We start from the raw sequence: 16,342 nt of genomic DNA, 5'->3' as shown, positions 1-16,342 counted from the left end.
TTTATTTTCCCTCACTTAGTCACTTAAAAATTTTTGCTGTGTTGTGGCAAATTATATTTATATTTATATGAATAATGTAATAAATATATAAATCATATCTTATTTTGAAATTCATCATTACTGTGAATGTGTTTATGTAAAACATAATACTATTATTTAAAATAATAATCTTAATATTAAAATGAATATTTAGACTTTTTTTTTATAATTTAATTTAATACCTATTATATTACAATAAAGTATAAATATTTTTTATTTTATTTTGTTAACTAAATTAAATTAATTTCTATGTTTATATTTGATATATAATTAAAAAAAGTTAAAAAAAAAATTTTTTTTTTGTGATATACTCAATAGTTGTTTTTAGATTTTTAAAAAAAAAGTATTATTAAAAAAAATGATAAATATATTAATTTTTAATAGTGTAACAAATAATAATTTTGTAGTTTTTAAAATTTTAAAAAAAAAAAACATAAATTTTAAATAATATAATAGATTTATATTAATGTAGTAAAGAAAAGTTGTTCTTTTAAAAAAGATAACAAACTTAATTTTTTAAATGTGATGAAAATCTCATTTTTGAAATGAGATAATGAAAAAGAGGAAAAAAAAAATTACAATGAAGTAAAGTAAAACAGTTTGTCTTTTCTTTTAACAATCTCGCTCCTGTTCTTCTAATTTTTCTAACCCTCTCTATGTGTGTAAATATAAATATGATATATACAATGTGGTATTAGGATAATAATGCCTATATTATATAAAGAAATACCCAAGACACATTCTTGTTGATCCAATAGTATTAAAAGAAAATGTGATTAGGAGATAGACATTATTTAGTTATTATTTAACTTTTCTATATTCCATTTCCCACCTATAATTTCTTTACACTAATTTATTTTTATTATTCTTTTCTCTTTCTTTAAATATATTATATATATATATATTGTAATGATTTAATATATAATATGAAACTTTTTTTAATAAAATGATTTTTTTTTTATATTATTATAATATAGATTTAATTAGTTAAAAAGTTTTAATTATAAATATATTATATAGATTTTATCATTATATGCTAAAAATCTTAAGATTACCATAAAATCATTTGCCTACCCAATTATGTTCTATTTTATTATCCAACATCTGTTCCTCTTTCTTATAATAATGTATCTTTTAAATAGATATTGAGTATTCTCTAAAAGATATATTTTTGCCTCATTAAAGGACATCTCTTATGAAAATATATATATATATATAAAGTACAAATATCTATGTTATTAAAAATAACATTATTTATTTTTTTTTTCAACAAAATATGATTCACCACTCTCCTTTTCTATTATCAATATATATTTTTATTTTGAGAATATTTAAAATTTTATTATATTGTCATTTATCTAAAAAAAAAAATAATATAGGAGAAAATATATATTATATTTTTACTCTATTTTATAATATTTATTAATACAATTTGTATATTAAACAATTAAAAATAGTTATTGAGTGATTTTAACATTAACTATAATGACAATTATTATTTAAGAAAGTATATAATAAAAAAATCATTTTCTATTCTTTATTTTTATACTTATATTAAAATGACATATAAACTTCTTCAAAATACTTATTGAAAGACTAAAAATGTAAAAATTTTACTTGAAAAATCTTTAATTTATTTATATTGTGTAAATATAATAAACGTGACTTTAAATTATACAAAAAAATTATTATATATCATAACTTTTATATAATTTTTACCTATCACTTATATATTTTTATAATTTATAGGAAAAAAAAATGTCTTGGAAAGATATGGTTGATACGAATCTTGTTGGAACAGGATTTGTTTCTAAAGCAGCAATTTTAGGTTCTGATGGTTCAGTTTGGGGAATTTCAGAAGGTTTTTCACTTGATGGTAGTGAAGCTGCTGCCTGTGCTAAAGCTTTTGCTAATCAAGATGGTGTTAGAGCCTCTGGATTAAAATTTGAAGGTAAAAAATATCTTGTGTTACGTGCTGATGACGAAAGAGTTATTGGAAAACAGGGAGCTGATGGATTTTTTGCCTATAAAACTAAACAAGCTGTCGTTCTTGGACTTTATTGTAATGGTCTTCAACCAGAGAAATGTTCAACAACAGTTGGGGGATTGGCTGATTATTTAAAGAGTACGGGATATTAATTTTTTTTTTATTAATTATGGAAAAAAAAAATATATTGATCATACATACATCTCTTTGTATTTCCGAATTTTTTAAATGATCCTTTTTAAATGAAATGGGAAATTTTTATTTCCATAAAACATAAAAATAAAATATTTTAAAAATCAATTAAAAGAAAAAAAGAAATTTTACATTTAAAAATATTATTTAATTCAATTTTCATATATAAAAATTTTTCTTCATTCCGTTATTTAAATAAAACAAAAAGTATCCTAACTTCAAATTTTTAAATAAAACTATTTATATTTATTTTATTTTAAATAACTATACCCGTATTCAAAAAAATGTTGTTGTTGTTGTTTTTTTTTTTTTAAATTATTATAATAACATTAAAATATACTTTTTTCTACACATCAATATAACTTGGTTTAGTTGGTTGTCCTATCATTTTCATTCTAAATGATTTATTAATTTCATCCCTAGAAGTAATACCATGTTGAGCTGCCTCAATTCTTCTTGTTGTAGATGATTTTGTAGAACAAGAAATACTAGAACCAGTAAAATATGTGTTATTGGTTAATGGTTCATTAGAACCTTGATATTCAATTTCTTTTACTTTAACACTTTTTATTGATAATAATCCACAAATTAAAAGAAGTACTGATGAAAAGATTGTTGTAAAAAAAGCCCAACCTAATTTACATGTACCTAAGTCAAATGATTTTGATTTTTTACCACATGATTCTGTAACTTCATTAGTATCCCAACCTAATGGATAAACTATACAACTAGTAAATGTTAATATTCCACAAAAAACTTGGAAAAGTCCACATATTAAAGATCCATTTCGTGTTAAAATATTAGGAACAAAAATAAAAGGTATCAAAAAACAAATAATACAAAATGAAATAAAAATGCTTAAAGAAATAAATATTGTTGATATTTGCCAATACTTTGATGGAATTGCTTCTATAGAAATATATCTACCACACTCTCTTCGTATATAATATTTTTCATCAATCTAAAAAAAAAATATTAATTAAAAAATGTTTGATTAAAAAAAAAATTAAGTTTTACCGAATTAAATTCAGGATAATTACATCTTCTAAATGTGGCAAAAGATGTTTCTTCAGAGATACCATCTATTGTTATTGTACCATATAACCAAAAAGGTGAATAAAATGATAAAAATAATAGAATAGTTGTAATAGTAGATAATATTGTCCAGGCATATCCAATTTTAGATATAATTGATACTTTATTTAATCTTATCATTTGATGATAATAAAAATAAATATACTAAATTTATAATATAAAAAAATATAAATATATATATTAGTTGTATATATGAATGAGAATAAGTAAAATATTATTAAAAGATAATAATCATTAATTATTTGAAATCATAGGTAAGTATAAAAGGTTTCCAAAATTAAAATTAGATTATCTTTTAATAATGTTATTTAATAAAACCAATAGAGAAAATAAGTAAGTATTTATTAAATAATATATTTTTGATATTACTAATGATTGAAGTGTTAAAAGATAAGTTATAAAATATTGGTAGAAATATGATACAAAGTTTGTATAAAAAAGATTGTTAACAAAATGGATGATTTTAAAAATATAATACTTATGTGTTAACATTATAACAAACCTAGTTTAATACTTTTTAAGAAAAATTGTTATAATTTTTCTTTTGATGAAAAATGATATTTAATATATTTATTATTTATTATAAATAATAGTATAAATATGAAATATTGTTTTTTTTTTCTCTAGTAATATTATATTTACACTAAAAAATTTAATAAATTTTAAAATTAATATATTATTTTTTTTTATAATATGTTATCAGAATAAAAATTAATAATTTATTATAATATAGTAGAAATAAAAAAATATTTATAAATGTACTTTTTTTTCATGAAAAATTATTCTTCTATTTTTAGTAAAAATAATTTTATTGAAGAATGAAAGATGTCAATAATGAAATAAAATTAAACATCTTTAAGAATATAAGTTTATGCATTCTTTACATAATAATATATAGCGCCAAATAGTTGTAGTTTTATAGGAAGTAAGATTGTTTTGTGGTAGAAAAAGACCTTACAATAATCAGTGAAAAGGAAGAAAAAAGAGTAGAGGTCATGGCAGATGGTTATAAAAAGAAGAGTTCTACATTTATAATATGATGAAAGGAAAATGTTTTGAAAATAAATAGAAATAATTATTAAAAGTGGATTAATCTTCATTAGCTCACTTAAAAATAATAATTTAATTTTATTAAAATGGTATTTTGATAAAATTCACATAATAGGATGACTATTTTAATAAATTTATTCTTTATCATTTTATCGATAAAACATTTTTATGAAACTTATTTTGTTATTTTCAAGTATCTATTAACAATTAAAATACATTTTATAATAGTACAATAACTTTAATATATTATATATAATAAAAGAAAATTTAAATATACATATATGTGATATTTATGAAATATGTAAAGTAACAATCAATGGATTTATCAAATAAATAAGTTTTTATTTGTTTATCAATCAAAGTGTACTTTTTATCGTATTCTTATACAATTAAAAACAAGATACAACTTTTTATCATTTTTCAATTATACTTTGCTTCTATTTATAAAGTAATTTTTAATTAAAATTTGTTTATTATTTTAATTTACATATATATAATATATTTATTTTAATTAAAAGTGTATAATATTTTTTTTTTCTTATTTTATATGGGTATAATAAGATATCATCGTCACAAAATAATTGATACAGCTATTATAGCTATAACAATAAGTTTAATTTTTACATTTCTTGGATATTTTGGTTTCAGTTAGTTTTATTTGATTTTATTAATTTATTTATTTTATTTAAGTTCAAGTAATAATATATCAATTTTATGAACGAAAACTAATAAAAAAACCAAAATTGAATTATTTGCTTGATTTTCTAGATAAAAATAAGATTACAAATTATATTACAATATCAATATTTAAATTTTTAGCATTTATTTTTCATATAGGATGTATTTATTGTTTGTATCTTGCAAGAAAATCAAATGCACACTTTTTATATTATCTTCGAATTTTTGTTTATATATGTTCAATAACAACAACTTTCTATAGTATATCTTACCTTTTATTTATATTTGAAAAAGGTTTTAAAGTTACAGAACAAGGTATTATTGGTTCATTTTATGCTAATATAAATGTATATTTTTCAAGACAAATATTAGCTCCTACATTTATATATCCTTTGGTTACATTGGGTCCATTTATTGTTAGCATACCACCAGTATTAAAAGTTTATAGAAGAATCAAATTAAATGATGATAAATTTTTATCTTCTGTATATAATGTCATGTAATTTAATTTAATCTATTACATATTTCATAATAATATCAACAAAAAAAAATTAATAATATAGCATATTAAAACTTTGTATTAACTTTCAATATAAACTGAATTGTTACCTTCTTCAATATTATTTTGAATCATATTTGTTTGTTGTTGTGTATGTCTTAAAAAAATTATTAATATAAGAAATATTTTTTATTAATATATACCTAATATCGATTTTATTCTTAAATAAATGAATTATAATAATATAAGTAAATAGAAGTCCTGGATAAAAATGCATCACAATAGTAGCTATTTGAATTGTTCTATGAATTTTTAATTCTCCATCACCTCCTTTTATTGAAAGAAAAAGAACAAAAGAAAAATATAGAATTGGTAGTGCATGAAATGTAAATGATAAAAAAGCACGTAATGTAAAAAGTTTAAAAGATAAAGATCTATTTTTATATTTATCACTTCTTGAATCATGTAAAGATGTTTTGATAAATGTTTGAATTATTTTGATAAAATAAAATAATGTTACAAAAATAGTTGATAGTAATGTTAAAATAACAAAAAATAAAAATGATTGAAGAAGTAAATCTTGAGCTGTATAATAAAATATATATTTTGCATCACTTTCCTCCAAAAAAACTGTCATATTTGGGTTTTGCTTTTTGTAATATGCTAATGATTCATCATCAACATTCTTTGCATTATCCAGATAAATAGCTATAAATGTTAAAACAAAATAAAGTTTAATATAAGCACATAATTTTAAAACTTTTTCTCTTGTATGTACATCTGATTTATGGCAAATTCTTAAATAATGATTTCTTCCCTCAACTTCAATTAAAATTATATTAAAAAGAACAATTATAAATGAGATAACAGTTGAAAAATTTAATAATTCAGGTTCTAAATTTTTAAAAAATCCCATATAAGCTCCACCAAAAATTGGTATTAATAAGTACATTCTTAATGCATATCCGTAAAAAATACTTAGAAATGTTAAAAGAATGGCATTTATAATTAAAAAGTGGCTAACATTAGTGTTAACATTTAATGGTCGAGTAAGAAGAATTAAAAAACTTATTATTCCTAGTATACTATTAGTGGAACATAATATAATACTTGTATAAGAATATCGTTCCATCTCCATTTTTAATTCTAATTGATAGTTAGTTAATATAGTTTCCATTATCTACATTAGAAAATTATATTTATATTATAATAATAAATTTAAAAGTAAGATTTCTTATTCCAAAAACAATTAAACATATATATACACAAAATATTACTTTATGCTTATTTTAATAGTTTAGTTATAACATTTTATATATTACCACATTTGAAAAAAAAATTACCATACACAAGTATGTTAAGTATATATATATATATATAAATTTCATAACATTCAAAATGGCATACATTTATACGCATTATCAATAACAACTATAATTACAATTATATATATTTATATTCTTTTAGTTTCACATTTTGTTATTATTATTCTAGAAATTCTTAATTTTCATCTCAATTAATTGTAAAACAACTTATTTTAACATTTTCTTTTTGCTGACAACAAAACATTTTATGTAAAAAAAGAATCTATTATAATTTACAAAACAATAATGATAAGATGAATGAAACATAACATCAAACTAATTTTTCCCCTCCTTCTTATTCGTGAAATGAAGAAAAAAAAAAACCAAACAATTTATTTTGATGTATATCTTTCAATCGTATAAACTTTATCATTTAAAAAACATTCAAAATTTATCTATATAAATCGTAAGGTTAAAAAAAAAGTGCAATCTATTAGTCATAGTTTATTATTTTTCTTTTAAGTTAAATATTTCTTACTTATTTAATATTTCTATTTTATTTGATTACATGAAAAGTCATCAATGATTTCTTTATTAGATTTGGTAACTATTTTGGATTAAAATATTTAGTCAATTTAATTCACGATTACTTAAAATTTTATGTCAATGTTTAAATCTTTTAACAACCTGTCTAACAATTTGATAATATTATAAAAAGTATAATTATTTGTCATTAAAAATAAAATTAGCTTTTTTAAAAAAAAAAAACCCAACCTTGATTTTAAGTAACTTTAAACATTGTTATGTAAACATTTATTGATATATTTAACCGTACTATTTTTTGTTGACTTTTTAAATCTATCGTTTGAAGGTTACTTCAATTAAGAACACTTTATTATTAAAATTTGATAACATTATTTTCAGGAAGAATGAGACTATTTATTAGTTTACTTCTTATTTTAACTATTACCTTATCCGTTGTAACTTCACAAAAAAATCCACAAAAATGTGGTGCTAATGAAGAAATAAATGAGTGTGGAGGAAGATGTGAACTTAATTGTGGTGATCCTGTAGACAAACCTTGTCCTTTAATTTGTGAGTCACCAAAATGTGTATGTTCAAAGGGTTTCAGAAGAAATCAAGTAACTGGAAAATGTGTTAGACCTTCCAACTGTCCAACAACTCAAAGACCAACAACATGTGGAGAGAATGAAATATACACAACATGTTCTTCAGCTTGTGAACCAACTTGTGGAGTTGAGAATCAAGTTTGTCCAGCTGTTTGTGGACCACCAAAATGTGAGTGTATTTCTGGATACAAAAGAAATCCACTTAACGGAAAATGTGTCACTCCATTAAATTGTCCAGATCTTAAAAATGAATTAAGTTGTGGAGCAAATGAAATTGTTGTTGATTGTCCACCAAGATGTGAAGCAACATGCGATAATCTTAATGTAAGTTGTCCTCCTGTTTGTGGAATACCAGGATGTGTATGTGCTCCGGGATATGTTAGAACACCAGTATCAGCTGAATGCGTAAAAATATCTGAATGTTTTGGTAATGACCCATCACAAAACTGTCAAATTAATGAAGTTTTCAATCAATGTTCCTCACTTTGTGAACCAACCTGTGAAAATCAAAACCCAACATGTGTAAAAAGCTGTGGTCCACCAAAATGTGAATGTATTACAGGATATGTAAGAAACACTGTAACAGGACAATGTATCAGACCACCCCAATGTCCCGCAAAGCCACCAAGCAAACCAGTATGTAAGGCAAATGAAGTTTACAATGAATGTGCCTCACCTTGTGAACCAACCTGTGAAAATCAAAATCCAACATGTGTAAGAAAATGTGATCCACCAAAATGTGAATGTGTCACAGGATTTGTAAGAAACACTAAAACAGGTGATTGCATCAGACCATCCCAATGTCCCAGAAACCCACCAAGCAAACCAGTATGTAAGAGAAACGAAGTTTACGTTGAATGTTTTACGGCTTGTGAACCAACTTGTGAAAACCCAAATCCAACATGTGTTAAAAAATGTAATCCACCAGGATGTGAATGTGCTCCAGGATTTGTAAGAAATACTAGAACAGGAGAATGTATCTATTTATCACAATGCCCCAGAGTTCCTCCAAATGTACCAGTGTGCGGAGGAAGAAATGAAGTTTTCAATCAATGTTCCTCACTTTGTGAACCAACCTGTAAAAATCAAAATCCAACATGTGTAAAAAGCTGTGGTCCACCAAAATGTGAATGTGCTAGAGGATTTGTAAGAAACACTAATACAGGAGATTGTATCAACCCATCCCAATGTTCTAGAAGCCCCCCAAGTACACCAAGATGTCAACAAAATGAAATTTACTTTGAATGTTCATCTTTATGTGAACCTAGCTGTGATAATAGAAATCCTGTCTGTGCTTTGGCGTGTGGACCACCAAAATGCCAATGCAAGCAAGGTTTTTATAGAAATTCAAGAAACGGAAGATGTGTTGAAAGCCGTCAATGTCCAAGAGGCAGTAGACCATAACAAACCACAAAACCGTCAAGACTAATTAAGATGGTTTTTTTTCATATATTATATAACTATTTATCAGAATGTTTTATCTATATTTTACTTAATACGGTACTTATAAAAATAATTTTAATTTATGGTAATTTAGTTGTTAGTTATTGTGTTTGTACAAAATATACCACTTTAGTATATTTTTATTTTTCAGCATAAGATTTGAATTCTGAATAAGTTACAAATAATTGATATGTGTCTATCAATATTTATTTCTAAGTTGTAAGACAACTATTGTTACTCGATAGTCTGTTTTTTGTCAACAAAAAAACACAAGTTTCAAAAATTATGTAAATTACTTTTTTTATCAATCAAAAATAGAATATTAAGTTTTCAGTAGACTTTTAAAAACATAATAAATTATCCCTTGCAAAATTTAAACATTAAAGTACTGGTTAAAATAAAACAAGAAGAAGATTATTCTTAAAATTTAAAATAATTTAAATCTATTTACTTGTTATTAAAATAGATAAACCAAATTAAACACCAATCTTTATCCATTACTCATCATAGCATATAATTATTTTAAATGATAACATTCTAATAATTACTTAAATTGATATTTAATGATTGACGAATTATATTTACCATTGTGATGTCTTATTAAACTTAAAAATTTAATAAAAAGTTTAAACAATTATTATTTATTTTATTCTTAATATGTAAAGTAATTAAAAGTTTTTAATTAATAAAATGTAAATATAATTTTTATTATTTAAAAAAATTGATAATATTTTAGTTTAAAAGTTTTACTTTCAGTATTAACCATAAAAGTAATAAAAAAAGCTTATCAATATTATATGGTATTTGAATAAAATTTTGAAACATTTAAAATTAATATTGATATTAAAAAATTATACATATAGTATTTTAAAAAATCAGAAAATTTGATTTAGATTGTCATTATAGGGGGGTAAGCATGTATATTGCTATACAAAAATGACAAATGAAATGATAGAATTTATTATCTAAAAGGCCGTGCCTTTATTTAAAAGAATTATAAATTTAAGTACAAATGTATTTAATTTATTAAATTAATTATTTTTTTAAGAAAAAAAAAAAGATGGATTCTCTTCAAATGATTTTTTTGGAAGCTGTTTCTATTGGAGATACAGTAAAAATTAAAGAATTACTTAAATCTGGAATGATTGATGTAAATTATAAACATAAAATAAATGGATGGTAAGTTTTTCTTTGTAAATTTAAAAAGTTTTGTCAACACCATAATTATACTATAAATATCAATTTATTTTTTTTTATTAAAAAATTTACAGTTTCATTGATATAATTTTAAATATATTAAAATAAAAATTTAACCTAAATTTATTTATTTACTTTATATAATATATACTTTAATAAATAAAAAGTATTCAAATTAATGATATTTTTTATTTTTAATTGATAATTGCAACATATAATAAAAAAAACATAAACCACAAGTACATTTATCAATAGTCACGTTAATTGAACAATTTTTGGTTTCTATGAAATATATTATGCTAATCAGTTAAAGGATAAATAATTATAATGGAACAGGTATTTACAAGATCGGAATAATTAAGTATATATGTTATATTTCTATTAAACAATAAGATAAAAGGAAAACATAAGATGTGTGTAGAAAGTTTTATTGGCATTTAGTTATATGTTGAAAGTATATTTATATCTAATTAGAGGTATATATTTATATAGAATAATAAAATATAGATGATTTAATTGCGTTAAACTAGTAAATATTTATAAAATTTTTGAATTTACAAATAATTTTGTTTTAAAACATTTTTTATTATTTTTTTTCTTTTTTTTTTATTATTATCATTATTAAGTATTACAAAATATAATTTATATATGCTATAAATTTTTTAAAACAAACATTTTTAACAATTAATCTTTATATGAAATTTTATTATTTGTAAAAAGAATATTTATCAATTACAATAGATTTTTATTTATAACTTTCTTTTTTAAAAGAATAGATAATATTTTTTAAAGTATAATAATTTAATAAGTTTAACTTAATAGAGCACTTTTAAAAAAGTATACACATATAAAAGAAGACTACATTACTCTTGTAATTATTACTTTTTTTTTCAAGATATTTCTCAAAACTTTGAATGTAAATCTTTTTCTTTTTAATTATATTTGATTTTAAACTTTTCAAATTATAATAAATGAGACATTTCTATAATATTTAAATATTTAAAAAAAAATTTTTTTTTTATTTTATTTTACATATAATATTTTATAGGAACGCTTTACATTGGGCTGCTAGAAGAAATTTTTATAATATTTGTTGTGATTTAATATCTTATGGTTTTGATCCAAAAATAAAAACTAAACAAGGAAAAAGTGCATATGAAGTGTTACCTAAAAACGCAAGTGAAGAATTAAAAGCATTATTATTTATTGAAGAGATAGAAAAAAATAAAGAAGAAATGGTTGTTAAAGAGCCAGAATGTAATTTTACTCCTAATTATATAAAATATCCACCATTTCCACATATAAATAATAGTAAAAATGAAATAATAAATGAAAGTATTAATTCTTTACCAAATGTTTCAGGTTTGTTTTAAAAATATTATAAATAAAATATTTTATAATAAATTTTTTTAGAATCACCATCAATATCAAATGTAGAGAAGACATTTTCATATGGTAGAAGAGGATCAGATGTTCGTACAAGATTCATACTTGTTAGAACATGTTGTTTAAATGGAAAAGAAGCATTTAAAAGAGTAACACTTCCTGGTGGTGCAACAGTAAAATCTCTTAAATTAACAATTGAAAAAGCAATGAAATTAGGAAGTGTTTTAGATGTTATTACATTACCGGACAACATTATTATTGAAAGTGACGATCAGATAAAAGATTTTAATGATTGTCAAAAAGTTGAAGTTGTTTTTGACACAAACCCGAAGGTATAAAATTAATTTTTCTTCTTGTCTTAAAATATTTAGATGTAATATCTTATAATATTACGTAGTTACGAGTTTGCGGCAAATATATTGATAAAAATCAAGTAGGATGTGGTAATTTATTAGCTTTAATACAACTATCTTATTGTTTTTTTTTTGCCGTTTTTCATTGAACAATATAAAAAAAAATACATATTTATATTTTGATAATTACGTGCAATATATAAATATAGGTTTAAAAAATTTTTTTTTTTTTAATTTATACTTTAGTAATATTTTTTTAAAATTTATTTTAGAGTGATTTAGATAAAATTAATAACTTATCAAACGAAGATTCTACTTTAAAGAATAATTTCAAACTATATACTAATAGGAAAGATATTAAAATAAAGAATAAGGGTAAATATTCTTATACAGAAGAAATAAATAAAGAAGATAATATAAAAAAAATGAGTGAAACAGAAGATAATATAAGAAATGATGAAGAATCTTTTGGAATTGATAGATTAAAAGATGATACACAACTTAATCATGAAGGTAATATTATTTTTTAAACAAATCTTATTATAATATATTTTTTTTATTATTATAGAAGAATTTGTATCAGATATTTCATTACAAGATATTGGTGAAATAGAAGAAAAGAAAATGAGTTATGTAACAATAGATAATGGTTTTATACAAGAACCACCATCAACTGATTCTCCAACTTTTGATATAGTAACAAGTGATGCAGTATTTGAAGATAACAATCATAATACTTCAACTATAAAGAAAGTTTCAATAAAACAAAGAAATACAAATACAATTAGTGGTTCAAATGATTTAGATCATGGTTTAAGGCACGTTGCCTCAATACCTCATCATCAGTTTAAGGCAGAACATGTTGAAGATCACGTGTCACCAAAAATTTCTTTAGAAAAAAAGGAAAAAGAAGACATAGAACTTCAACAATTTCTTATTGTTGTTACAACAGCTGCTGCTGTAGCTATTGGAGGTTTATGTGTTTTTGGATATCTTTTGAAGTAAATATCCTTTTCTTCAACCCATATGACTGATGATATATTTAGATTATTTTTAAAATTAAAATAAAAAGTAATTAATAATACCTCTTTAACAGTTAGCTACATTTTTTTTATATTTTTAATCACCATATTATTGATAAATCTTATTAATAGGTATTGAGATAAACACTAAAATAAATCACAATCAGACAAATGGTAATAAAGGAGAGAGAGAAAAATGATTTTAAAAAAATGTGTCAAAAATTATTTAATGTTTCAAATATATATTTACAATAAAATGAACTACAAACTTTGATTTTTAATAAAAATATGTAATATTAAAGCTGAAAAAAAAATAATATTAAAAAAGTTATTCTTAAAATTTGATAAACAAAAAGGTGACATAATTTTTTTTATTTTTTTAGATGAAAAAAAAAATATTGTTTATTCTATTTCTAATATTTAACTTAATAATATTTAAGTAATTTTAATTATTTTTCTAGAATAGAAATATTCATAATTAATATAATTGTTGTAAGATGTTTAAAATTTATTTAGAAATATATGTATATATTTTGTACGTAAAAAGTTAACTTACATTTTTGTAAATATTTTTTTTTTAATTTTTAAAAACAGTTTTTAATTGTAAAAAAATATTTCTTAGAATAAAATATTTCTAAGAATAAATAATTAATTTATAATAATATTAATTATTATTTTACTATTATGGTACTAATAATATTTAAGATAGTTAATATTATAGTTTGTTTTTTTTTTATAAATTTTGTTATATATTTTGATTATTTTATATAAAATAATTATTTTATTAAGTTATTTTGTCTATGGTATTTTAAAATTTTTATTTTTCATAAATCTTTTTATTTTATAATTATTTTGAAAAATTTATATATAATTTAAAAAGATTATTTAAAATGATAATATTATAAAAATTTTAACTATTATATTTTTACTTTTATGACAAGATAATGTATTATGATATCTTAACAAAAATTATATTCTGTTCAATAAGAATAATTTCTTTTTAAATGTACTAAAGTAATATAAATATATGAATAATGAGGAGTCTTTTATCCATCATTGTATAGAATTTGAAGCATAAAAATTTTAAAGTGAAATATGATAATATTTTATGATTAAAGGATAATATATCTAAGAACAGCTGTTAATATGAATATAATTTATGTTCAAGAAATGATGTGTAAAACTGTATAATGAAAAAGGTGGTTGTAAGAATAATAAGATATTAAATATATTTAATAGTTTTATGAAGATTTAGATAATAATTTTCTTTACTACTTAGATGTACCTAACATCAACACTCTTAATATATGTACCTCGAGTTATGTATGTTTGCCCTTCTCAGGATTTGTTAATATGAAATGAGGTGATAAGAAAGATAATGTTATATTGTATAAAAGAATATGAAAAGAGACAGAAAAAGTTGTAGGTGATACTTTGTAGTAAATATCATATAATAATTTTTAGAGAAGAAAGAGGAAATAGGTAAAAAGATATCCGGAAGGGAGGATTTGTTTTAGACATTTTTTAATCATCCAAATTTGATTAATTCTTTTGTCTACTCTTTTATATTTTTTTTCAAATAATGAATATTTAACAATTAAATTTTATACTTTTCATTTTTAAAAATTTTATTAATTTTAATAGTATAAAAAATAACATATAATAATATTTTTACTTGATATAATATTTTTTTTTTTTTAAAATTTAAAAGTTTTAGTTTTTAGGAATATTATTATCATAATTATTATGAGGTTTTTTTTTAATAATTTGTTATTTCAATTAACTATATTTCAAATTTGTCTTTTAATAATATTTATCAATGGAAATGTTTTAAAAAGAGATCATGTGGATACTGTAACTGAAGCAACTGTTGATCCTTCAGCAGTTGTTGTATCTATTGAAATGGGAAATTTTGTTAATCTTCCAACTGTATTTGTGGATAATTCATCCAAAAAAATTATCAATGGTTTGTTTACATTTTTTTTATCTTATATATTTTTTTTGTTGGTAAAGATGATATAAAATCAAACAATTTAAATTCTGTAACATATAATTTAGTTAATCCATCTAATATTGATACTCAAGGATCAAATATTGTAGAAAATAATACCAATAATTCTGCTGTAATAATTGGTGTTAATATTATACCTTCAGAAACTCTTGTTCCAACAATTTTACCAAGTACTACATCAACAAATATTATTACATCTACTACTTCTACTACTACAACAACAACAACATCTACAACTACATTACCATCAACAATTAATGAGACAAATATAATGTTTATTGAAACATCAACTACAACAACTTCTTTACCATCAACAGAAGATACTTTTGGTAAAATAACATTAGATGCTGTTGCTGAAGAGAATGCATCAATGATACAATTAATAACTAAAAATCCACCAACATCAGATGAATCTAATATTTTAAATGATCTTTTACCAACAGATCCACCACCAACACTTAAACCAACAAAAGCAGCTTTAGGAAATGAAGAAGTAATACATAATTCATTTGGAGAAGTATCAACAAATTATCAAAAAAATGTTGAATCAAAAGAGGCAGAGGAACCAGAAGATGTAGAATTATGTTTAGGAAATAGACATCTTCTTCCACGTATAGTTGTAAATAGTCTTGAAAAACAAAAAAGAAAATTATCACGACTTATTAATCGTATAAATGAACAACAAAAACAACATTGTCGTCCAGATCGTTCTCGATATCAAGTTGAATATCATAAATGTCCATTATGGCGTAGTGAAAAAATGGCATATTTTTATCAATATATGCGCTTAGTTTATTGTGATGATTATGATAAATATCCAGAATCAAATAAATTTAAAAGAACTTACGGTCCACAAATAAGTTTATATGAAAAAATGTACGCATTTCATCAGCAAAAAATTTAAACAATTTATATATATATTGTATGATTGATAAATTTCTATTTAAAAAAAAATA

At 21.3% G+C, this 16,342-nt stretch overlaps 7 protein-coding genes across 7 annotated transcripts; 5 read left to right on the top strand and 2 right to left on the bottom strand.

Annotated features, from left to right (window-relative positions):
- Positions 1-1,797: 1,797 nt before the first annotated feature.
- SRAE_2000418200 (Profilin) lies at positions 1,798-2,178 on the top strand (the record flags this gene model as incomplete). Its single annotated transcript, XM_024643021.1, has 1 exon — positions 1,798-2,178. The coding sequence occupies one exon, from the start codon at positions 1,798-1,800 to the stop codon at positions 2,176-2,178; it is 381 nt and encodes a 126-aa protein (XP_024508734.1).
- Positions 2,179-2,564: 386 nt separating this feature from the next.
- Positions 2,565-3,433, bottom strand: SRAE_2000418100 (Lipoma HMGIC fusion partner-like protein family-containing protein; the record flags this gene model as incomplete). Its single annotated transcript, XM_024643020.1, has 2 exons — positions 2,565-3,179; positions 3,236-3,433. The coding sequence occupies 2 exons, from the start codon at positions 3,431-3,433 to the stop codon at positions 2,565-2,567; spliced, it is 813 nt and encodes a 270-aa protein (XP_024508733.1).
- A 1,477-nt stretch (positions 3,434-4,910) lies between these two features.
- On the top strand, positions 4,911-5,544 carry SRAE_2000418000 (Hypothetical protein; the record flags this gene model as incomplete). Its single annotated transcript, XM_024643019.1, has 2 exons — positions 4,911-5,010; positions 5,201-5,544. The coding sequence occupies 2 exons, from the start codon at positions 4,911-4,913 to the stop codon at positions 5,542-5,544; spliced, it is 444 nt and encodes a 147-aa protein (XP_024508732.1).
- Positions 5,545-5,621: 77 nt separating this feature from the next.
- Positions 5,622-6,492, bottom strand: SRAE_2000417900 (7TM GPCR, serpentine chemoreceptor class i (Sri) family-containing protein; the record flags this gene model as incomplete). The annotated part of the gene is made up of 2 exons (XM_024643017.1): positions 5,622-5,697; positions 5,744-6,492. The coding sequence occupies 2 exons, from the start codon at positions 6,490-6,492 to the stop codon at positions 5,622-5,624; spliced, it is 825 nt and encodes a 274-aa protein (XP_024508731.1).
- A 1,281-nt stretch (positions 6,493-7,773) lies between these two features.
- SRAE_2000417800 (Trypsin Inhibitor-like, cysteine rich domain-containing protein) lies at positions 7,774-9,378 on the top strand (the record flags this gene model as incomplete). The annotated part of the gene is made up of 1 exon (XM_024643016.1): positions 7,774-9,378. The coding sequence occupies one exon, from the start codon at positions 7,774-7,776 to the stop codon at positions 9,376-9,378; it is 1,605 nt and encodes a 534-aa protein (XP_024508730.1).
- A 1,099-nt stretch (positions 9,379-10,477) lies between these two features.
- On the top strand, positions 10,478-14,187 carry SRAE_2000417700 (Ankyrin repeat and Ankyrin repeat-containing domain-containing protein; the record flags this gene model as incomplete). Its single annotated transcript, XM_024643015.1, has 6 exons — positions 10,478-10,596; positions 11,663-11,976; positions 12,028-12,332; positions 12,626-12,866; positions 12,922-13,326; positions 14,165-14,187. 6 exons carry the CDS (start codon positions 10,478-10,480, stop codon positions 14,185-14,187), a joined length of 1,407 nt encoding a protein of 468 aa, XP_024508729.1.
- A 934-nt stretch (positions 14,188-15,121) lies between these two features.
- SRAE_2000417600 (Hypothetical protein) lies at positions 15,122-16,290 on the top strand (the record flags this gene model as incomplete). Its single annotated transcript, XM_024643014.1, has 2 exons — positions 15,122-15,341; positions 15,389-16,290. 2 exons carry the CDS (start codon positions 15,122-15,124, stop codon positions 16,288-16,290), a joined length of 1,122 nt encoding a protein of 373 aa, XP_024508728.1.
- Between the last annotated feature and the right edge of the window lie 52 nt (positions 16,291-16,342).

This window comes from Strongyloides ratti (genome assembly GCF_001040885.1).
Source record: "Strongyloides ratti genome assembly S_ratti_ED321, chromosome : 2".
Classification (NCBI taxonomy): Eukaryota; Metazoa; Nematoda; class Chromadorea; order Rhabditida; family Strongyloididae; genus Strongyloides; species Strongyloides ratti.
Note: the sequence above shows the minus strand (reverse complement) of the source record. Positions and strands in the feature narration are given on the sequence as shown.